The 25,681-nt window shown below is 37.6% G+C and overlaps 2 protein-coding genes across 2 annotated transcripts in view; both read left to right on the forward strand.

Moving 5' to 3' along the window:
• The first annotated feature begins 621 nt into the window (after nt 1-621).
• LOC121322225 (cytochrome c-like) lies at nt 622-2,582 on the forward strand. Its single transcript, XM_041261880.1, has 3 exons — nt 622-733; nt 1,994-2,169; nt 2,264-2,582. The coding sequence occupies exons 2-3, from the start codon at nt 2,001-2,003 to the stop codon at nt 2,410-2,412; spliced, it is 318 nt and encodes a 105-aa protein (XP_041117814.1). The 5' UTR covers nt 622-733; nt 1,994-2,000; the 3' UTR covers nt 2,413-2,582.
• Nucleotides 2,583-5,808: 3,226 nt separating this feature from the next.
• The window catches only part of LOC121322226 (dual 3',5'-cyclic-AMP and -GMP phosphodiesterase 11A-like), a 73,623-nt gene continuing 53,750 nt past the window's right edge, over nt 5,809-25,681 (forward strand). The window contains exons 1-2 of the mRNA XM_041261881.1: nt 5,809-6,848; nt 9,762-9,920. Coding sequence (XP_041117815.1) covers nt 6,030-6,848; nt 9,762-9,920 — 978 coding nt within the window. The 5' untranslated portion in view covers nt 5,809-6,029. The remainder of the gene's footprint in view (nt 6,849-9,761; nt 9,921-25,681) is intronic.

The following is a 25,681-nucleotide window of genomic DNA, read 5'->3' on the forward strand; positions in this document are numbered from 1 at the left end:
AATAATATGTCAAAGAATGATCATTTGTCATTGATGATGTTAATTATCGAGAGGCCATTTTACAGTCCCAGCTCAGCCTAGTTCTGTTAATTATTTCCACCAATTTCAGGATTTGAAATTGATATATATATATATATATATATATATAATATATATATATTATATATATATATATATAATATATATACTATATACCTTGAAAATAACATACGAATAATTATTGACTGGTAAATATAAGGGAAAGAGACACTTCACGTCGGATAATTAAATACAGCATCCTCTGAATTTGTACTATATGTTACAGCTGTCCAGCAGCATGGCTACCTTCCAAATGACCTTCGTTTAGGCTACCTTCTACTTGACCTTTGTTTAGCGAAAGACCAACCAACAAACTGTATGTTGCTTTCTTAGCCAACATGGTTACAGAATCACCTTGCATAACATCAGCCATATTGGTTTCTTTTTATTGACGCTTTGCTGCTGCAGTAAAAAAAAGAACTTTCCTTTTATGGAAATTCGCGTGTAAAGCCTGCAGTTGTCGTCAGAGGAGACAGGACTTCGATTCACGTGATTGGTCCATGTGTTTTCTGTGACGTGTTTTACCGGTGCCTGCCTGTAAATTGTGTGACCTTCTTCAGAGGAGTTGTACAGGTTGGAGAGACGCCGCAAAGCGTGGAAGCAGCAGTGGTAGTTGTCAATCTTGGTTTTAATATTCGCTTTTTTTAAAATAAAGGTAAGCTTTGGGTTGATGTTTTCATAGTCATGTTGTGGCTTTTATTTTTCTTTATTTGAAAGCTCATTCATTAGCATTATTAAATCGGTTGATGTTATCCACATTATTCAGTTGTGTGTCCTTGTCTTGAATTTGAAAAGGCCTCTTAGGTCCTTTTGTAGTTTAGCTTTAGTTCAGGCAATCATTAATAAACGTACCCTTGGCGTTATACACACTGTGCAACTCGTGGTTTGGTGAAAAGCCATTGTCATGTGGACATAGCCAAGGGCTTTGGTTATTCACCCTCTTCCTGGTCGATTGCCGGCATTTGCCAAGATCGATGGTGAGGTGGCTGTTCGACTCGTATTGGACAGTATTTGAGCGTTAGACAGTTTCTCGGGTGTGTAATTTAATACACCGCTTTACTGCTGTGTAAGTTAAGGGTTGTTACTAAGACTACTCCTCCGCATGTCACAGAATGTACAGTAAAATCTATACAGATTATGTACAATCTACTTAAACACTACTTGGACTGTAGTTGACAACTAGATTTACATTGATTAATATAGTCAACTTTAATTTCCCTTTGCATTTTAATCCTTTAACATTAATGATTTACAGTTCAGGTCATGTTACGTGAGGTTATCATCATCATCATCATCATCATCATCATCATCATCATCATTTTTTTAGTATGTAGTATTCTTGAAATGCATATGGCAGAATTTTTTCTCAAGGTTTGATTTGCATTAAGTTGAACTGGGGTCATAATGGGTGTGAATGTCACGTGCTCTTTGTAGAAAAGCAATGACACTTGCTGTTGGCCTCTTGCCCTCTGCCTATATACAGAGGGGCAACACCAGGAAGTCTTGCAATCATATATATTATATATATATATCTTATTATATATATATATATATATATCTATATAGATATATATTAATTTTATATATATTACATATGAAAGTCATACACCAGGATTTATACCTCATGCTCTGTATTTCCTTTTGTAGTGTGTAGCTGAAGGTCATTGTTCCACAGTTTTGGTATAAATGCTTAGTAAAGCTATACATGCTTACTGAAGTTGTGTTAGCTTGGTAAACTCATTTGGCTTGTGTAATTTTCTGTGGTTTTCATATACTTGAACTTTTCATGAAATGGACAAGATTCTTTGCAACAGCAGCACGGGACACACAGTTGGAAAGTTATGCATCCTACTTGCATTTGACATGCCAGATGTAAAATCATAGTTTTATATATTTATTTATTTTGTTCCCACAGGACAAACATGGCTGACATAGAGAAGGGAAAGAAGGCATTTGTCCAGAAGTGTGCACAGTGTCACACAGTTGAAAAGAATGGAAAACACAAGGTTGGCCCAAACCTGTGGGGTCTGTTTGGCCGCAAAACAGGACAAGCAGAAGGCTTTTCTTATACAGAGGCAAACAAGAACAAAGGTAAAAGCAAATACATTTTTAAAAAGGGTCTCTCTATCAAGGGCTTAACTGGGTATGTATATTTATTTCTGTATTTACTTGTCCCTTTCTCTAGGTATCACCTGGGGAGAAGATACACTCATGATCTACTTGGAAAACCCAAAGAAATATATTCCAGGAACTAAAATGATTTTTGCTGGCATCAAGAAGAAGAATGAGCGTGCTGACTTAATTGCGTATTTGAAAAAGGCAACAGCCGAGTAGAATGTGTAATCTAATTTAATTTCCATGTACAGATTGCTGTAATGTGCTGTCCCTTCGTAAATATTATGCGATTAGCATAACTTTTAAACTGTTGAGGCCTTGTGTCATTCTTGGCATCTTGCAATGATCATTTTGTTGCTGGAACCTCAAATAAACAATTTTATGCTCAAGATCCCTTTGTTTAATTGAGACAGATACGAGGAATACCAATCTGTTTGCTGAATTAATGTAATTGGTTACTAAACTGTCAAATCTACTTCTATCTGATTTTTATAATGGAGTTCTTTCAACTCATTGAATGACATTAGTAATAAAGGGCACAATTTGTTAGGGCCTCACTACAAGTTTAGAAAGTTAGAGAATGCTACAGTAGTTCAAATTGTGATTTGGCAGAAATACTTTGATACATTTTGAGAGGTCGTTCAGAAACCTATTATCCAGTTTCTTACTCATGGGGAAAACTGTTGTAACCTTTTAGTGGTAGTTCCCAACATGTGACGCTGTGAAACCGGTACTAAATTAGTTGGGTGTGGCCTGTTTAGAATAGTTGGCAGAAGCCATACTGAGCACACCTCTAAACCTGTTCAATATGTAATGTGCGTGTGATGTGAAGGTATCTGGTATAAGACAAGGACAAATACTTAGATTAGATTTCCTAATGTGCTAAAGAGAATTTAAAATACAGAGTTTAATTTTCTATGTCTTGTTTACTTTTAATTTGATTATGTGTAATTCTAAGTGGTTGCTGGTTACGTTGCTCCAAAAGTTATTCCTATTTTTCTTGGCTTTACCAGGTTGTGAGTTTGTCTAGAGTCCTGTGACATGACCTTTCAACTCTGCCAGGTGCCACTGAAAGGTCACACAGTCGTGATTTGAACAAATGAGGCAGTCTGTTTCATCCTACTTTGAGTTCTCCAGACAAACGCGAAGGCAGATATGGAGAGAAAAAAAAGATTAGGTCCGCAAAACATAGATCTACTAAGATTGATAGCAATCATTATAAGATGGTAAGGTAAATGTCGTTTGAGGTTACAACACCAATTCACTTTTAATTATTACCAAAAATACACTTATCAAAACTGTACAATGTGCAATAAGCACATGTTAAGACTAAGTCATTACTATTCACACAATTCACAACCACATTATCAGAATGTGCATTTTTAGGACAATTAAAAAGGGTGTTCCACCTCTATTGCTCATAAATTCGATTGTTAAAAGAAACAAACTAAAGAAAATAATGGCAAGGTAAGTGTTCAACTGGTGCAATTGCATGAATGCAGTTAAGATAATATTTATAATTAAATAGAAATATATACCATCCTCCAACACAGCAGTGCTTGTGTTGCCCATTTTACCCCACTCAAAATACCGCTCACACTTGTTATACCTGAACATGCATGGCATAGCTGGTTTCATAGACTGTAATTAGTACTAGTCCTGGACTACAAAATGTTAATTTAGGTGAAGTAAACCCAAGGTTAGTCCTAATCTAAATCTGTGAAACTAGCCAATAACATGCCAAATTAAACACACAATTATAATGTAGATTTAATTTAGAATATTTTGCATTTGCATTTTCCATGATTTCTTTTTATCCAATGTTATATTGCTTTTCTCTGTATCAGAATGTACCTGTAAAATCCTACTGGCCAGCTCCTTTTGAGTAATTTCTGATTCCAAAGACATCACACGATAGGTGAGCTTTCAACTCTGCTCAGCCCCACCTGCTTAGTACTACCTCTATAGACCAGATGGTATAATAGCCAGTAATACTAAAATAAACATACAATTATAAGACAAACAGAATCACGTGCTTTTGGAATGAGGAACTAAAAAGACTAATCCTACATTACACAACCAACCCTGGATAGAGCAGATCAGTTAGGGTGTTTATTGAGGTCCTGTGCTACATTATATTCTAGTGAAGTCCACTTGAGGTAAAGAAATGGGACAATTGAAGGACAACCAGACTACAAATGGTCTTCAGATTAGAGAGAACAAATATTGAAGTGCAGAACTGAAATAACATACTGCACCTTCCAGAGCAAGGAAATATAACTGCATTTTAAACCATTGTTTCATCATTGCTGCTTGGAAATGATACACTTGTAATAAGGTATCCTTATGCTGAAGTATATTCCTTGTATATCCAGTTTCTGTCTGGTAAGTCTGATATAGGTTTGTCATCACTGGACACTACTTTGTACATTTCTACTATTGTCTATTATGATGTGCATTTTATTATTATCTGATATTTACAATCTAATCTCAATGTATTACTGCCTGGTTTAAGACTACCATCTTAATCAAATTACAGTACTATTTACTGAGATTGTAATTCCACCACTGCTATGTGTAGAGATGAATGATATATTGCGTATTATGTATACCACTGCTTTGTCGATCATAAAATTGTCCAGACATACACAAAATTGTTTTGCATATGGCACTATTCTTTACTGTTTAAACAATTTATAGAGGTGTGAGTAATACATATTACTTCCATTTTCAAAGCAGTAGTGCAATTAGCGCCCGGCTTTCTTTTTAATTTAATGTGGTGGGATGCGTAAAGAAAAAAAAACTCACATGCATGGTGCGTCAATGCATGTAGAAACGAAGTCGGGCTCGTTTCACAGACAGACTGCCTTTTTCGATGCGCTTTAACTCAGCCGGCTGATTATGTTTTGCTGAGGTCACCGTACTGTAAGGTATGCATTATATAATTCAAGGAATATATTCATTCAGCTAAACTCAGCAGTACGACCTGTTTAGTGCTTCTTATCCATAAACACTCACAATATAGAACAAGACTTAAAAATCCCGATTCGCTTTGTAGAAGCCTAATAACTGTTACATACTTGTTTAATATACGTCATCATCAGCTGCTGCTCGTTTGAATAATTTTGAAGAATGTTTGGTCTTGCAGCAATTTAAGAAACATTACAATACAATATAGCCTACGTGCAATCTTTCAGTTTACAACTATCCAAGATCTATCTATGTAAATATATTGAAATAAACGAATGAGCATTTGTCAGATATAATGTTGATAATTAATTCATGCATGCATATTTATCATATGGAACCACAAGGAATACAATTCACGCAATAATGTAGACGACAACTGTACAGACACTTCTGTCTGTGTTGAATATCCTCTGTCAAGAATGTCTGAACATGTCCATTACTATTTATTTGAAGAAAAAACTAATGTTCACAAAGGTAGACTAATAATGAATGTGATGTGTTAAGGGGAGGAGTTGAGCGTGTGGAAAACAAACCCACCTACCTAAATGGGACGTCACTACTGTTTCGGGGAGGATCCTCGCTCTCTGTCAGTGCTGCTGAGTTCTACGAAGCATCAGCGCGCAAGGGTTCCAAGTTAAGAGCAGAGCGTTGGGTTGTCATTTGCTTACTGTGTGTAAACCAAAGACATTTTTCAGAACAAACAAGCGGAAAGCTGAAGAGAACTGTTTCCTCTATGTATTTCAAAGGAGCACTGAAGACACTGACGTTTTTCTGCATTAAAATGCATGAATGCACCCAAGTGGATTATTTTGTCTTGTTGCGATTTGAGTACTTAAGAGTTTGACAGGATTATTGACATTGCAAATATGTCTGTTCCGAATATAGACTTTTCTGATGTAGAAAGTTTTCTCGATAATCACCCAGAGTTATTCGAAGACTACCTGAATAGGAAGGGCAAATATAGCATGGTTGAGAAATGGCTAAAAAATCATCAGGTGAATAAAACACCAGTAAATCCGACCACTGACGTTGACAAAACGGGAAGTACTGGTAGCAGTACCGGTGGTAGTACTAGTACTAGCAGCAAGGGCTGTTGGATCCACAGGGGCGATGGTCTACAAAGAAGACCCTCACAAAAGGAACTGAGGAAAACTTTTGCGAGGTCCAAAGCCGTGCATGCTAACAGGACATACGACGAAAATTCGAGGGCACAGGAGCCCCTGACAAGCATGAGAAGAAGAGCTCTCCTGCGGAAAGCCAGCTCCTTGCCCCCAACTACAGCTCACATCTTGAGCGCTCTTCTGGAATCTCGAGTCAACATACCCCAATATCCTTCCACAGCGATTGATTTCAAATACTATCTCAAGCACAATAACGAAAGGGAGTTCTTTCTTGAACTGGTGAAAGACATTTCCAACGATTTGGATTTAACTAGTCTTAGCTACAAAATCCTCGTTTTTGTCTGCATCATGGTAGATGCCGACCGTTGCTCCTTGTTTCTGGTGGAAGGCCCGGCCAGTAAGAGAACTCTGGTGTCTAAATTCTTTGATGTGCACGCGGGGGCCACAGTGCTGCCTTCTTCCAGTACGGATAACTCAGATGAAGTTCAGGTGCCGTGGGGAAAAGGAATAATTGGATATGTTGCTGAGCATGGGGAGACTGTTAATATACCAGATGCTTACCAGGTACGTTTCATTGCATTATACTGTATAACGTTTTCCGCAGTAATACTGAGGTATGCCTGCTGTTAAAATCACAGCAAGAATAACATATTATTAATATTAAGAATAACAATAAGAATGCTCTTCCGTAATTTGTTCCAAAACCATTAAAGTTCATTAACAAATATAGATTCCACTGTAAATCGTGTCTTTAAGAATTGAACATCTTTTTTTTTTTTTTTAACACATTTTTAGTGTTATATAGGCAACTTTACACTGACTGTAATGTTTATTATTATTTACTAATCTTTGTTGTATAGTTTAAAATAATTTAAATAAACACTAAAACGTATTTGTAATCTTTTCCATAGGGTTTATGTTTTATTCCAAAACGTTTGGTTTTACAGTGTACATTGCATACACATTTACAGCATGAAAACAGGCACACACACACACACACACACACACACACACACACACACACACACACACACACACACACACACACACACAACACACACACACACAGGTGATGTGTCAGTATCTGATACTACAATCCAGTACATATAGTATGGTAAAACATAGAAATATCTTTAATATCATACCAGTTATTGTATCTTTATAGTTTTATTCTTACTTTATAAACGGAGGTTGTAAGTGCCACCTCTGTATAAGTTCCATGTACACATAACTACAGTACAACAACACACTCATTCTGAGCGAGTAGAGCTTGAGTACTGTATGTAATTTAACCTCCATCAGCTGTATGTTGTAGTAGCAATACCATGACTTGTGTCTCCAGAAGCTGAGCTACCTGTAGTTAATCTAAACAGAATCTGCCTCTGCAGTCCATGTTCTGATAAAACTGAGTGCGCACAAGGCTAAACTGAATATTGTGTCACATAAATAGTGTTAATCTTGTGTGGTTGTACACCATTAAAGTTTTGAAGCAGCTCCATGACAAGTATTATTATTATTATTATTATTATTATTATTATTATTATTATTATTATTATTATTATTATTATTGTTGTTGTTGTTGTTATTATTAATAATAATAATAATAATAATAATAATCATCATAATAATAATAATAATAATAATCATAATAATAATAATAATAATAATAATAATAATAATAATAAGACATGTTTAGGATAGTGTCTGATGGATCTCATAACAATGTTGCATCTGCAAATTAGATAATAAGAATAATCTGGATAGACAGACGACAGATGCTGTTTTGGAATTATTGGTGCCCTTTAAAAATTAAAAAGAAACGCAAGATGGGTTTGTCAATATTATTAAGGATGGTGCAGGTATAACAGCAGACATTTACAAAAGAAAGGAGCTGTCAATAAAATATGTCAGAACTATCAAATGAGATGACACGCTCAGAAAAGAGCTAATGATCATCTAATTTATACACGTCATTTGGAATGGTAAAGATAGGCAAGTTAAATGCCTATAGCTGGGTGATTTAGTGACCCCAGAACGCACAATTTGCTCAGTATGGTGTTTAAAATAAATAAGTAAAACTGTGTGAGGAAGGCACACCAGGATTGACTGTTGTGTTTAAAACTTGTCAGCAGGGGGCGACTTGTATTTAGCTAATAAACGGACTCATTATAATTGCTGAAGTTTTTATTTAATGCGCTATCAATTTGACGTTCATACCAGTGATACTCTTTTACGTCGAATGAGCATTTAAATTAGAATAATAAAGAACGTGTCCCTCCCTGTGATGAGGATTTTGTTTTTTCTATTAGTAAACCTTCTGTTTTTGGCTTTAACGGTTGAGTCAGTATTTTATGAAATCATTTGTATGTCACTTTAAGGTTTTTTTCTGAACCAGAATTATGTAACATTGTATTAAATTATGCATGTCCCAAAGGTTGGTTTATGACTTCGCTGGGAAGGTGTGTGGAGAAATATTAAATCATTTGAGCTGAAAATAAATAGGAGCATTGGTAAGTTAGTATAGGCATTAACTGGTAAGTTGTGGCCCATAATTACAGTGTTGCAGTTAATCACTCCTGTTGACCACAGACGGAAATAAGTTCAAACGCAAAGCAAACTTGTTTGTTAAAGCAATTACTCTTTATAGAGATGCTTTTCTAAGCAAACCCAGTCTAAAGCAGGGGTTGTATAGAGATCATTACCAAGAGTATCAAGTTATCTATGGGGTTATTGCAGAATGAATTATGGCTTTGATACACCCCTTGAGTGCCACAACTACATACAATATACGATAACTACAATATTAGAATCCACTTGTATGAGGCATGCATGTAATATTATGGTTTACAACACATCATATTACACCTGTTTACTAAGAGTAAATATGACTTTTAGGGGGTTTATTTGTCATTAGTTGGTAACAATTATTCATATTGACTAAAGAAATCATAATAAGCTAGGATACTATGTTACAGTCAACGTGATATAGATTCATGCAGATAGCAATGCAGCTTATGGACCATTATGTAGTCAAGCATCACCAAAGCATGACAGACAAAAGAAGACTGTCAAATTAAATTGGCCCAAGTTGAGTACGTTGAACAGCAAGCAGCTTTCAGGAAAAAAAAAAGAAAAAAAAAAAAAAAAAAAAAAAAAAAAACACTTTTGTAGTTTGTTCTGATATGGACACTTCCCATAAAACAAACTCATACACCAATGAAAATATGAAATTATACTTTCCTGAGGTAAAATAAAAGTACAGTGTATAAATACAGTCTGTGGTAGTCCTTCTGCACTATACATTTGCTGCAGTTATATTTCACAGTCTGTGTTTGGTTCTTAACTTTATACCTAAAGGAATCACATTACCTGTCGTGACACAAAGATCCTGTTTGTATGCTGTTGAATGTACACTTGTGTTTGAATAAAGAAGCTGTCTTAGTATTTTTTTTTTTTTTTTTTTGTCATGGTTCATAGGACCGTCGCTTCAGTAACGAAATTGATAAGCTAACGGGATACAAGACCAAGTCCCTGCTGTGCATGCCTATTGGAAACAGTGATGGGGAGATCATTGGAGTTGCTCAGGCCATTAATAAAAATCCAAGGGGTGCCCTGTTCACAGAGGATGATGAAAAGGTATGACTAATGTACTGCATGCCATTTTTCCAAACTTATGTAAAACACATAAATCTTTCATGCTACCCAGAACAGTGAAATCTAGTGAAATTTCTCTCACTCATGCACAGTATATTTGTCAAACTGCATTTTTATGTACTCATGTTTAATGTCAAAATGCCTTCTGGAGAACTAGTTTTCCTTTGAAGCCCATATAACTGTTTTGTCACAAAGGGATCATAAAATGATAAATTAGCCATCATTGTGACAGGAATATTTTTTTTTTTTTTTGTACATTAAAAACACAGCTTGAACCTAAATGAGAATACATTTATTTTTCTATTAGACGATGAGTTGTGGTTTTTCATTGTGGGAACCATGCACTCTGCAGACATCCAGTGGCTTTTACTTAGGCATCGTAACTTCAAGAAAAATGCACAACACAGCCTTTATACAAGTTTACTTTAGTAATATTGCAGTTTCAACATGCTTTACTAATAGTTATAATACACCTTTACTATAGTTTACCATAGTTTGCCATGCTTTTAATATACTTTACTATATTTCTCTAGGGCACATTTTCACTATGCTTTATTACACTTTGCATACAAGTTTGTAGAAGGTTTACTAATGGGTTTATTCTGAAATGCAAAAAGTTGGTAAATAGTACCCATTATACAGTATCATCTCAGGGATATGATGGGGATTGGTATTTATTCATCAGATTGCCTCAGTGGAATTTTACAGCTTTTTAATACACTCATCTTTCTCTTTCTCCCCCTATCTCTGTATATATGAATAACATATTGTGGAGAGGCTTAAGAAAAAGCAGGTTGAACACAGCACTGACCTACGTTAGCTTGATGCAGTAAACTCCTATTATGCTGTACTTGTTTGGCATCTGACAGTGATGGTGCCTAATTAGACAAACCCAAAACAGTGCCCAATCCACCACCCTAATGTGTTTGCAGTACTAATCCATTTATAAACCTAATCACAAGTACTGGGCAAAAACAGCAGCCCTCGTATATATCCTAATTTACATACAAAGCAACGTTCTGAGAACAACACAAGATATTTAAGAGGTCTAGGTCTGCTCTCCATGCAATAAAACTAATGATGAAAATAAGGTTTTCATTAAACACAGCTAGACGGATCAATAACGATACTGAAGACTAGACACAGCACAAATAAAATGGTTACTTACAGCAACTTTCTTTAATCTTTTCTCTATTGTGTATGTACGGTATACCAATGGTGCTTTTATCTCTCTGAAAAATAAAATCATGTTATTTCTTTGAAGGAATAAGTAACAGCATATTCAGTGTGCATTAATTATTTTAATTTGTTGCCAAAAAACAAAAACAAAAAATTATGAATAACTTGACCAAAGAGCCACAAAATACATTAGAGGAGATTAAATAAAATCACTTTGACTTAAACATCTCCACTGTTAATAGGCATGGAGAGCAATCACATTATATGACCAGATTAAACACCTTTTGGGTACATTTCAAAATACAGGTACATTAACTACACAAAATGACACTGCAGTTACTGTTCACTAATATTTACTTCATGCTCTTAAAACACAATGCTGTGATCGTCAGGACGGAACATTATATGTTAACAACATGCATTTAACAAGTTACAGTGTAGCTGCAGTGTCGCTTTGAAGTGAAGGATGTAAATAATGTTGTCATCATTCATCTGGATTCTGTGAGAGTTTACATACAATAATTACAATGCATATTGTTGTCTGTATTAGTCCCAACAATTAAAGGTTTTAGTGTGTCCTTTAGATTCTTTTTGTCGCTATTTTGACCATATGGCAATAGCTCATTTGGGTTACATTTGAGCTCAAGATGCTTTATATACAGTATCTTAGGAAGAACAGTGTTCTTCCTGAGGTTCATTTACTGATACATGGTTTGGCTTTTAGTGAAAATCATTATATGTTATTTAAGATACTAGCAGTGTTTCAAATCAATGTGCTTTTTCTAGTGTTAAGACTTATATTCTAATTATTTATTAATTGTACAGTCTGCATTATTAGCAATGAGGGCTGGTATTTATTGCTCAATAAATGAAGTGCTGAGGAGTCCAGATGAAGGTGTGCTGGTTCAGCTTTAAATTCCCAGGGTTTGATAAGGAAAAAAAAAGTTCAATGCATTTGAGAATCACCTGATGTCTTCCCAAACTCTTTTCAGTGTGTTCAACAAATGCAAACGGATGGCCCCATTGTTGAACATCATTATAGATGTTCTAGAGATGACAAATGGACCATGCTCAAAGCAAGGTGACCACTTGTTATGGTAAATCATGGGCAAATAGATTTGTGTGTGTGTGTGTGTGTGTGTGTGTGTTACTGGGTGACACAGAGGCAGGGTTAAGCTAAGGTATAAAAGGGTGAAATGAAAAATGTAATAAAAAGTATTAGAATCAAAGTTTCAGGGACTTTCGGTTATTTCGGTTATTTGTTCGATATGACTTAATTAGACAAAGAAATGTAATCATTATTTTAGGTTATTTTGGTGGGATCTGGTTGATTGAGACAAGTACCCTGCAGCCCTTTATACTGTAGACTGCATGATGATGGCTCCCTGTTACCCAACAGCAGCATTCCCATAACACTGGCATTCCTGATATAAGGTAGAGTACAAATACCACACTCTCTTTACTACGGCTCCCAATCACAGCATTTTGAACTGGATATTGCAGCATTTTTTCATAAGTCTAGTATGGTTCATAATAGACTTTATAATAAAAGTTCAAATGGTTAGACGTTCACATTTTAGCAGCCTTGGTTCAAAATAAAGTAATTAATGTAGTGTTCTTTACAGAGTACCATACCAAATGTCCCATAGGAGAGACAGTACTGATTGAATGTTCTTAGTTTGCAGGTTTGTTTGTTTGCTTGCTTGCATGGTAGGAAGAGTGGGGGCGAGTGTCTGTAGGTAAGCCCTCAAAACCATCCTTGTTTTGTCTGCTTCAAGGCCAATTTATTCCACAAATATATCATCTGCCCATGAAAAGTCTTATCAGCAAGACTGATTCTAGTTTTTAAGTGTGCTCTTGTCTGCTGTGTATCCCAAATGTTGCTTTCAATTGTTAATCCAAAATACCTTCATGTGCATTGCTGAGAATTTGGAAAACAGGGTTAAATGTGTTGGAAAATTAAACAAAACTCCAAGACGATCCTTATTGAATCGATGTTATCGGTGTTTTGGCTTCTGTTTAATACTGAACTGCTTCCCCACTGCCTGTCTAAAGCTTTGTGTTTGCACTAGATACTACCATCCTTATATTTTAGAATATGTTTGATATTCATTTTGTGTTTTTAATGTGGAATTCCAGGAATTAAAAGCTTCCTGTTGGATTGACATCTTCTACACAGTAAAAATCACTCAAGACTCTTTGAGAATGTGACATGCATGCAGCATCATACCAATACCACTGTGAGTAAGATAATGAGAAGATATTTTCTCAAACATTTAAATCAAATACCCAAAACACTCCACAATTGCAAAATTAAGTTAATCTATTCACACATCTTGGAAAACATAATGCTAACATCAATATACATCAAATTGTATTTATGTTTGCATTATATATTTCAGTCAAAACTTAAACATATAAATTAACAAATATCAGTAAAACTTTCAATCCTTTGTTATAGTTAACAGTTTTTGACCTTCATTTGATCATATACCTTTCATCAACAGAAGAAAAAAAAAAACTCCTCAGTTGGGTTGAGGAAAGGGGAGTGGGGAAGAAGAAAGATTAATGAGAAATTAATGACCGTGTGTCAAACCACTTTTACAAAAAGTGACCCATATGGGCTTGCCTCCTTCCCTGCCAATCACCAGACAGCAGGCATTGACTCCATCTTGGGATATAGCAGCACACACGGTGACATTTCCCCCCCACGGTGGCCAGGTGTGTCCGTGGTGGCACGTGGTCCAATTATGTTCCTGCCTTGCCGGAGCCTTTAGCACAAATTAAAACCTGCCTCATTGATGTAGATATTTTTCAGGCTGCATGCTGGCATTCAGTTCCATAATTATCTGTGAACAAAAGTCTGTAAAGTTATAAAATGGGCTGTGCATTCGCAATATGGATTACAATAAATATATATATATTAAACAAGGCTTCACTCTCCACGGTTTGTTGCCCCTTTAAAATGCAGATCCAGACACGCAGAATTGAAGTGTTAGCACTTGCAGGCACTTTTAAAAATAAACACACAAAATAAACAAACAAAAACCAAGTAAACAAAACAAACACGTATCTCCTATTCTGAGCACTAACTAAACACAATATCTGCCCTAGCTAACACAGGACAGCTAAGCCGTTTTCCCGTCACAAAACAAAACACAGTTTAACACACCAAAAGGTTTCACACTACCTTTTTTACGATTGCACACACTTAGAACCGGCTTCTTCTGCAGTAGCCGTGAGCAGACCCACTACTGTCCTTAAATACCTTGCACGTGGCTCTAAATTTACAATGCTAGCCAGGTGCAGGTGATAATTAACAATAAAACAATAATTAAAACAATTAACACATGTTTTTAGGCAGGGAGGAATTTAACCCTCTCCCTGCTCACACACACACACACACACACACACACATATATATACACACACACACACACACACACACACACACACAGTGATTTCACCCACTAAAAATTGAACCCCACCACTGCCCTGAAAATCCAGACACTCTTAAAACCTTCATTACATTCTTCTACATCAAGCAGGATATAAGCACCACGTACGTATATTTCTATGCAGTATGGTACAGTATACTGTATATTCATAATAAGTTGTTAGATTGTTGCATGGGAATGTCATTCACTCTCCTTACCATCCATTTCAACTTACTTGACAATGCTGGTAAAGCAATTCCTTTACCCTTCACTATTTCTCTCAAAAGGGAATCGATACTCATGTTTCATTCAAAAACCTTGTTTCTTGAGAATTCTGGCAATGGTCGACAAGCTCACATTCTATACTCCTTCATTGATGTTGCTCTGGGTGTCTCTCAGGCGAATGTATTTTTTTGCCCTGGACCATATCTGTTATAGCCATCTGTCAAGTGGCGACCACAGCCACCACTTGGAACTTTTCTTTCAGTTCTAAACATTGCTGAAACAATGCAAACACTTATCACAGTAATGCAGTAGGCTGCATAATGTAAACTAGAAGATGTACGTATAATAGATGCAACCACTGAAGGTGTCAAGTTTGGTTGGACCATTTTCCTGGCGTCACTCTTTGTCATACCCCTGCTGATGACATGGTCAACAATTTGAGACAGAGGTACTCTGAGGTCTTCCTCCTCTTGACTCTCTCTGCTCTCGCCACCCACAAGCAGCCATAATTTCAGATACACAATAGCATTGTGGATATCTTGTGTCAATAAAAAAAAAAAAAAAAAAAAAAAACTATATAGGCCTCTTACACATGACTACCAGTGAAGAATTAGAACAATGTATTAAGTAGTGCTGATTGAGTTTTCAGGTGTGGACTGTTTGTTTAAATAAATAAGTGTTGATTGTTAGCAATTGCATAAGATACCTACATTTTCCAGGAGGAATCAGTCAGATGAGAAACAGATGCGTTAGGAATGAAATTGTGTTCACAGAATCAGATTGACAAAAAAAGTGTAAGACATGATAAAAAATGTCTTAAAAAATCTTGTATTATTAAATGTTTATATGCTTTTTGTCTGTACGCAGCTGGAAAATGCATTACATCTCTGCTTGTGATCTTGAATTTAGGACTGTGACAGCCTCACATGTAACATGAATACAATTAAAATTTTTAAAAAGTAGAGAAAGCCACATCGCTGATCAAATACTAAGGTGGATTCAATAATATTGAAGTTTTTATTTAGTTTATTTTAGTATATACTATGACCAATAAATGCTGTGTTTGAGATTATGAACATCAGGTAAATAAATCACTTATTCAAGGCAAAATATGCAGTCATTAGAATCATTTATTTTAATTTTTTTATGAAACATTACATTATGTTGTTGTTGTTATTATTATTATTATTATTATTATTATTATTATTATTATTATTAATAATAATAATAATAATAATAATAATAATAATAATAATAATAATAATGCAGTGGCAAGTATATGGTAATGTGATGAGTCAAAGGGTTTTCGGTCTGTGATTCAGCCTCCCGACAGTAGATGGCATCAAACCAACTCGGGACTTCCCTTACCAAGATCTCGTGACCATGGCAAAAGTCATCTTTTGAGGGGCGGCACCTTGGTGAGGGGCGGAAGTACGAGTATGTAACTTCCAGCCACTGGAGTCAAGTGAAGGAGAAGGACACGTGTCGGTTGGGGATTGGTGTTCCACTGACTACAGAGGCGGGACATTACATACTAAAGGGAACGTACTACTGTGTTCGGGGTTGGTCCGAAAGTAAAGTAGGAGGAGTAACGGGTGAAGGGAGAGACTGGTTTTGTGCAGCGGGATTTTTGAAATACTAACATTTCTTTTGTCTTTTTTTTGTTTATGGTCACCACGAAGACAAATTAAAGACGAGTCATCAGTTTGTTTTGGATTTCACCCCTGCACTCCTTCCCTCACACCATTTTGTTTTTTTGTTTGTTATTTAATCCTTTTTGTTGTGTATAGAAAATAAAAATAAATTATTTTATTTCTGTACACATAAATTACTGTCTGGACATTCCATTTAATACACTCTCGCCTCACACGTGGTGTCAGAAGTGAAAATGGATCCAGCTACAGTTTTGACAATGTTTAGGGAGCAGGAGGAGAAGCGAGAGGAGAGAGAGACACGGCACCTGGAACAGCTCGCCCAGTTCTTGGGACAGCTGGTAGAAAAACTATCAATATCAACATCAGAGAGAGCGGTTGCCCGGATGTTTGCAGCTCAGCCTAATCTTCAGAAGATGACCTCGGAAGATGATCCCGAGGCTTTCTTGATTACGTTTGAGAGAGTGGCAGAGGCTGCAGAGTGGCCTAGGGAACACTGGGCCATGAAATTGGCACCCTGCCTGACAGGGGAAGCTCAGGCAGCATATCGAGCCCTGACGGCCACGAATGCAGGGGACTATGTCAAAGTTAAAGAAGCCATTCTCTCACGCCTCGGGATCACGGAGGAAACATACCGGCGCCGTTTTCGGGAATACCAGCTGTCCAAGGGGATGCGGCCCCGGGTTGCGGGACAATATCTTTTAGATCAGTGCACCCGGTGGCTGCGGCCAGAAGAACATACACCCCAAGAACTGGTGCAGAAAATAGTTATAGAACAGTTTGCGTCTATACTACCGCCAGGGAATCGAGAGTGGATTAAGAGGAATAGACCTACCACTCTCGAAGATGCCCTCCTCCTGGCGGAGGCCTACGAAGACGCAAACGAAGGTGCCGGGTCAGACCCCACTCCTGCCCCTAAACTAACTCGGACCAACCAACCAATGAAGCCCAGAGGGGGTAACCGGACCTTCAGACCATGGAGGTCGAGGTTAGCCCCATCCTGGGCGAGAGAGAATCCCCCTAACCTGCCGGTCGCGGACTCGCAGGACAGATTAACTCCGTTGATGCCTCCTAACCAAGTGTGCTACCAATGTAATGAGCCTGGACACATTGCCAGGAATTGTCCAGTAATAAAGGTGGACCTGGCGACAAGATCCTGGTCAGCAGTAACAGGTAGGAACACTGGGGAATGTCGGGAGGGCCCTTATCAGTTAAGAGTACAGGTCGGGGGAAAGAGTACTTACGCATTTGCGGACTCTGGGTGTGCACAAACATTGATTCGGCAAGCTCTCTTGGATGGGGTAGCCTGGGAGCCACAGGGTAAAGTGGCTATCTCCTGTATTCATGGAGAAACTCGGGTTTATCCCACCACTAAAGTTAGACTTATTGTAGGTGATTATTCAGCTTGCGTTAAAGTGGCTGTAGCGCAATGTTTACCATACCCTGTTCTCCTGGGAAGAGACTGGCCGTTTTTTGATCGTATTTTAGGTCGGGAAATGGTCTTAGTTTCTACCAGGGGACAATTAAAGCAACAGGAGAAAACAATTGGCGAGATTTTTCCGTTGCAATCCGACCTGTTTAACCCTAAAATCCGCCCAAGAAAAACAAAAAGAGAGCGTCGGGTGGAAAAATATGAGGGAACTCTGAGACGACAAGGGGAGGGGTCTGACACAAAAGTAAACCAATCGCTGAAACGGCAAGGAAAGGGAGTAGGTATTCAGTGTAACCGGGGCTGCGAGGTTACTGAGGTGGAAGGTCATGTAATAAAAGACACTCCTCTCTGTGTACCTAACCATTGGGACCGAGATATTGACTTGGGATATGAACAACAAAATGATCCCACGTTACAGTATGCTTGGAAACGGGTTAGATATATCGAGGGGAAGGATATGCAGGAAGGACAACCGGTGGTATTTCCGCATTTTTCTGTATCTGGGCACTTATTATATAGAATAACCCGGGCTCCCGGGACGGGACAGCTCGTAAAACAGTTATTGGTTCCTAGGCCTTTTCAGTCAGAAATCATGAGATTGGCGCATGACATTCCATTTTCAGGTCATTTGGGAACTGAAAAGACTCAGGAACGAATTCTGGCCCGGTTTTTTTGGCCTGGGGTTTATGGTCTGGTGCGGAAGTATGTATCGGAGTGTCCTGAATGTCAATTAGCTGCCCCTAAGTCAGTTCGCCCCGCACCTCTGGTTCCACTTCCAATTATTGGGGTACCGTTTGAAAGGATTGGTGTAGATTTAGTAGGCCCTCTGGAGGGAACAGAGTCAGGATATCGGTATATTTTAGTAGTAGTGGACTACGCAACGAGATATCCAGAAGCTGTTCCCTTACGCTCTATGAATGCAATAGCTGTAGCGAATGAATTGGTAAAAATATTCTCTAGGGTGGGAATCCCGAAAGAAATTCTCACTGATCAGGGCACTAATTTTATGTCAGACTGTATTCAGCAACTATATAAATTATTGAAAATTCGTTCAATTAGAACCTCAGTTTTTCATCCACAAACGGATGGGCTTGTTGAACGATTTAATCAGACTTTGAAAAATATGTTGCGCCGCTTTGTAGATCAAGAAAAACGCAATTGGGCTAAACTGCTTCCCTACTTGCTCTTTGCAGTTCGCGAGGTACCACAATCCTCAACGGGGTTTTCCCCGTTTGAGCTCTTGTACGGTCGGCAGCCGCGGGGTATCTTGGATCTCATAAGAGAAGGCTGGGAAGAACAGTCAAAGGAGTCTAAAAATGTAGTAAAATACGTGTTGCAGTTACGCGATCGCTTAGAATTAGTCGGTCGATTGGCACATGACAATCTCAAAGCGGCACAGCAGAAGCAGCAACAAAGCTACAATAAAAATGCAAGAATTCGGAACTTTCGACCTGGAGACAAAGTGTTGTTATTGTTGCCCTCATCGGAATCTAAGTTGTTTGCTAAATGGCAGGGTCCTTTTCAGGTTATTCGAGCAATTGGTAAAGTCAATTATGAGATCCGACAGCCTGGGCGTCGGAAAGAAAGTCAAATTTATCATGTTAATCTCCTGAAACCGTGGAAAGAACGGGAAGTCCATTTTATATCTCCTGTACAGGAGGGAGAGGATTTTGGACCCTCAATTGAGTCAGAGTCAGCAATTGAGGTCCCGATGGGGGAACAATTAACTCCTGATCAGCGTGAAGAGGTAAGCAATCTAATTAAAATGTTCAGTGATGTGTTTTCTAACGTGCCTGGAAGAACGCATTTGATCGAACATGCTATTATCACTCCGCCAGGTCTAAGAGTTAGACAGAGACCGTATCGCATTCCAGAGAGTCGGAGAGATTCTGTTCGAAGGGAGGTGGAGTGTATGTTGAAACTTGGGGTAATTGAACCTTCCCGAAGTGAGTGGTGTAGCCCAATAGTACCAATAGACAAGCCAGATGGGTCACTACGATTATGTATCGATTTTAGGAGGGTGAATGCTATCTCCAAGTTTGATGCATATCCCATGCCTCGAGTAGATGAACTCTTAGACAAACTGGGGCAAGCTCGGTTTATTTCAACTCTGGATCTGACGAAAGGATATTGGCAAATTCCATTAACGAAAGCCTCTCGTGAGAAAACGGCATTTTCAACCCCAGAGGGTCTTTTTCAATTTTGTACTATGCCGTTCGGACTTCATGGAGCGCCTGCTACTTTTCAGAGACTAATGGACAGGGTTTTACAACCTCATCGAGAGTATGCAGCTGCGTATATCGATGATGTAGTCATTTATAGTTCTTCCTGGAGAGAACATTTGACTAGATTAGAAGCCGTCTTACAGTCTCTGAGGAGGGCGGGGCTCACAGCGAACATGGCAAAGTGCGCTATTGGAAAAGAAGAAACTAAATATTTAGGTTTCATAATGGGTAAGGGTAGAGTGAAACCGTTGGTTTCAAAAGTCCAGGCTTTGTTGGATTCACCGGTACCTACCACGAAAACCCAGGTGAGATCACTGTTAGGGTTGGCTGGTTATTACCGCCGCTTTATTCCACACTTTTCCACTATAGCCGCCCCTCTCACTGATCTCACTAAAAAGAACGCTCCAAATAAAATTAAGTGGAGTGCAGAGTGTCAGACAGCCTTTGAATCTATTAAAACTAATTTGAGTCAGGCCCCAGCATTAATAAGCCCGGATTTCAGCCGAGAGTTCGTCCTGCAGACAGATGCATCGCAGACTGGTCTGGGGGCGGTTCTGTCCCAGGAGAGAGATGGTGTAGAACACCCGATACTATACATCAGTCGGAAGTTACTGCCCAGAGAACAGAGGTATTCGGTAGTGGAGAAAGAATGCCTGGCAGTGAAATGGGCAGTGGAATCTTTAAAATACTATCTTCTGGGACGACCCTTTGTACTCATCACAGATCACGCTTCTTTAAAGTGGTTAGACACGATGAAGGATTCAAACGCTAGGATTACGCGGTGGTACCTGGCGCTCCAACCCTTCGCCTTTCAAATAAGGTATCGTGCGGGTAAGTTACATCAAAATGCTGATTTTTTTTCCCGGGAGGGAGGTAAAAGGGAAGGGTTAGAGGTTTCCGAGTGTTCCTTCGGCTCCACTCTGAGGGGTGGGATATGTGATGAGTCAAAGGGTTTTCGGTCTGTGATTCAGCCTCCCGACAGTAGATGGCATCAAACCAACTCGGGACTTCCCTTACCAAGATCTCGTGACCATGGCAAAAGTCATCTTTTGAGGGGCGGCACCTTGGTGAGGGGCGGAAGTACGAGTATGTAACTTCCAGCCACTGGAGTCAAGTGAAGGAGAAGGACACGTGTCGGTTGGGGATTGGTGTTCCACTGACTACAGAGGCGGGACATTACATACTAAAGGGAACGTACTACTGTGTTCGGGGTTGGTCCGAAAATAAAGTAGGCGGAGTAACGGGTGAAGGGAGAGACTGGTTTTGTGCAGCGGGATTTTTGAAATACTAACATTTCTTTTGTCTTTTTTTTGTTTATGTATGTCACCACGAAGACAAATTAAAGACGAGTCATCACGGTTTGTTTTGGATTTCACCCCTGCACTCCTTCCCTCACACCATTTTGTTTTTCGTTTGTTATTTAATCCTTTTGTTGTGTATAGAAAATAAAAATAAATTATTTTATTTCTGTACACATAAATTACTGTCTGGACATTCCATTTAATACACTCTCGCCTCACAGGTAAATATACATATAATCTGCTAGCTGGATTCTGTGCTATTTTCCACAATGTAGGGATGCTTTAAGCACACTACAGCTGAAATCTGGTGCAGAACTCCTGGATATAGATTTTAATAAAACATTAAAACAAAAATCTATATTCAGTTTCTGTAAGGTGGTGTATGATTTAATTTATAATGCATTGTTATTGTGAATTAAATATGATTTCTACATTGATCTGTAGTGTTTTGTACCCTGGGGCTGCTGAGAATAGTAAAAAGCTTCTGTGACCAATGATTAATCATTGCAGTGTGTTTCTTATGAAAATAATACATTATAATTATATAATAATAATAATAATAATAATAATAATAATAATAATAATAATAATAATAATAATTATTATTATTATTATTATTATTATTATTATTATTATTATCATCATCATCATCTGAAAAATGTAAGCTGTTGGTGTGCTGAGATCAAAGCGCTAAGTGTGTTTTAGATCAAAGCAAATTATCATAGGGCTAGTGTAGGTAGAAAGCTTGGGGAGAGGACAAGCGTTTGCACTAAACAGAAATATTAGGTTCTAAATGGTTTTACTAAAAATGTGGATGATAATAACACAGCCCAGTAGTTATTCTATGGAAGAATATTATGGACGGATGTGCTTACTATAAGAAATAATGAAACTGATAAACAATATTAGTGGTGTCAAATAAATATGTTTATTGGTATAGCTCAGAATAGAACAATTCTATTGAACAGAGTCGCGTCACTCTGGGCTACAGTGATTGATAGAACTGAGCACCACGCAGTGCATTCACTTCAGTTTTGTAGACTCCAAAACACACCCTTTTCTTTTACTCCACCAACACCACAGGCAGGCAAGCAAGGCCTCTCACATTACCACCCCCCCCATGCAACCAAGCAGAGCAGAGGGCCCTTCTCTCCTTACATTCCTGAACTCAAAAACCCGACATACCATGCCCAGCTTCTTTGTTCAATTTGTAACAAAAAATAACATATTATAAAATAATAATCCGCTCTAACACAAAAATTATTACAAAATTCCTTACAGACACTAGCTGCAGGGATTGTGTACACTGTAATTCTAAGTCGACACATAGATAAATGTGTTACTTTTCCTATCTACCTTTATCAATGCAGCTGGGCAGTTTTCCCTTTTACCCCTTGCTATGTCTCTTGCTTACAAATAATATGTTTTACTCAACTTCATTACAGTCTTTCTTTATAGAACCTTTAGTCTGTAGGTTGATCTGACACCAGGGACAAGTTTCATGTCTAACCTTCACTATCATTACTTATTCAGTTAATTGCAATAGTAGGTATTGCCAAATCAAACATATTTAATAATCCAAACATTATTTAGCAGCACATTATACTAATATATCAGGATGTCAAACAGATGTTAGTATGTGAATAGCTAATCAACATCACCTTTGTTCTGGGTATGAATAAAACATGTTTGTTAATGCAGTACTGTGCTATGCTGCAGGCATGGAAACAAATGGAAACCTGTACTGTATACTGCCCAGAACTGTTTCACTATAAATATCAGTCTATATGGTTTTTAGCCATATCCTGCTGTTCTGCTAACAGTCAACTAGTGTAAGTATAAACGTCACTGACTATTTAGTGCAACATACTGTACACGTGTCTGATTCATGGAGGACCATTTTCCACATTGTCTGCTCTCACCACACGCAGTCCGGTTGATTAACGTGCGGACAGTGTAATGGCTGCCACTTGGATGAGCACCGCAACATCACAGCAAGCCTTTTGGCAAAGCGACAGTGATTGATAAGGGTCCAAATTTGAATGCTACTACTAAGTCATTATATTCAAATTACCAAAAAAAAAAAATAATAATCACTGTATTAAGCTACAAACAAATGATCAACCTCATTATGTTTTCCAAATAATTCCCTTTTCAAGCATCAATGCTTTTCTCTGCTTATTCTCTCTGCACAGCCTGCATGATTTACAGCACAGTGCTTGCAATACCGTATTTGCATTTCTAAGTATTCTACTCTATGTCTCTATCATAAAAGTTAAATAAGCATTAATTTAGGGGGTGTTCTCTAATTTAAAATTAGCAATTATTACGGCTTTTCAACTAGGGATTTCTCTATGAATTATTTCACAAGTCCACATAGGAACTCATTGCTGGTAGATTTATTTAAATGACACATTATACTTTTTTTTTTTTTACTGTCAATTGATGTTGCCCCCAAAATTGTGTTACGTTAATTCTTGGCAGGTTTCAATTGCTTTATAACTAAATTTAACTGTATAACTTTGAAAATTCTCATTAGCTCTAATCTCCAGTGGCAAAAAGCACTTATTCTGTTACTATATGCATATGCATTCTATATGCATACCTTCAGCATATAACACAATTGTTTTTTTTTGTTTTTTTTTCTCAGGAGGTGGAGTAAAACATTTTGTGTCAGTAAATGGTTTTCTCAAACAAATGTGGGCAAAATGATAACTGTTGACTGTAGACGATCCACGGCTGGGGTTGTTACCGTTCAAATATGTTGAAAAGTTTAAATCATAAACACTTGCACATGGCCTTTCTTGAAACCTGGTTATCTACTCCCAACAGAATTGCTTCAGGTCTGGCTTTTTATTTTACAACTTTGAATTGCTACTGTTTGAGATAGGTTATCACTAAAGCACTCGGTCAAGTGCAACACATTATCTTGCCACTGACACTATCAACAAGATTATGGTGACCATTCTCTTTTTCTGGCTGAAGGAAACAAGAAAAACTTTGATTTAATTCAGTCCATGATAGATCAACTGATATAGCTCATTTCATTGGGTTCCTACTGTAAACATTACATTTAACACCTAACAAGGCAGTGGCAAGACTAATACATGAGCTGAGCTGGAACTCATGCTTCCCAGTTTCAGTCCATGCAGTTGAGGTGTGTCATATATTAAAAGTCTGACTTGTGAGAGTAAAAGTTTAATAGAACACCCAGTTATCGCTGTCCAGGGGTTATTCTTTGGTACAATAATGGTATAACGGCTTGCTATTCATAGCACAACATATTTTGATTTGTACATTTGTCATTTACAGTATTGGAGTTGTTGTTATATTCCTTCAACACAGGGAGAAAGTTAAAATCAATACAATTAACAGAGCACGCTCTTGTCAGACACCCAGCTAGTCAGAGTAGACAAAATACTGTAGGTATATCCTAAAATATCACTTCAAATTGTGTATACTTGAACAGGGTTACATTGATGCTATCACTTTCATTATGCAAACTACGAATGCCATTTAATTTGCACTTGTTCAGTGACATTGAAATCAGTTCCATAGTTAATTTCAGTAATCTTCCAGCAATGTGATGACATAACATAAATGGCTGTAGCTACTAGAATATTGTGAGCAAAAGCTATTACACTGACTGGCCAAATATGTTTTAAGACTGTGTGCTAGATTCTCTAAGTTATTTATTACAAATGGTCATTAGAGCATTTTTTCTGTGAAGGAAAAAGAAAACATCCATTGAAATTCAAAAATAAATTAAAGACAACTTCAGTTTACTTACAAGCCACTGCATGAAATGTCTGGGATGCTTATTTTTGGTTCAGTAGCTTTATTGGGTTTGTTCTTCCAATCACTCATGACAATTTGAAGTAAATATCTTTGTGCATTGTGCGCTTTTAAAGCCATTTGTTTGCAATTGGTTTGTGTGAACTCGCAAATCTACCAGATATCTGCTGTTATGATGTGGGGTTTCTTTAGTGTTTTGTTAGTGTATCACACTGCCACATCATGCTGATTTTTGGACTGTGAATTATACAGCATTTTGAGATCTCTTTTATCTAATGACATTTACTACCATTTTCTACTGAGAATGAGCCAATTTATTTATAGTTGCACTGCAGAGTGTTTCCAAGTGTAATAAACTTATGTGACAACAGAAAGCAGAAGAGATTATTGGTTTAAATGCAAGAGAAGCAAAAACAGCAGTTATTGTCACCATAATTTATGATTTGAAAGGCATATTGCCTTTGGTTTCCTAGTAATATACTTACTCAAGAGGAAAA

Source organism: Polyodon spathula, chromosome 10 (genome assembly GCF_017654505.1).
Source record: "Polyodon spathula isolate WHYD16114869_AA chromosome 10, ASM1765450v1, whole genome shotgun sequence".
Lineage (NCBI taxonomy): Eukaryota > Metazoa > Chordata > Actinopteri > Acipenseriformes > Polyodontidae > Polyodon > Polyodon spathula.

What these genes read in the sequence shown, in the direction of transcription:
- LOC121322225 (XM_041261880.1), top strand. Translation starts at nt 2,001, where the DNA reads ATGGCTGACATAGAGAAGGGAAAGAAGGCATTTGTCCAGAAGTGTGCA. An exon ending in AGAGGCAAACAAGAACAAAG is followed by an intron (nt 2,170 to 2,263) that starts GTAAAAGCAAAT and finishes CCCTTTCTCTAG; the next exon opens with GTATCACCTGGGGAGAAGAT.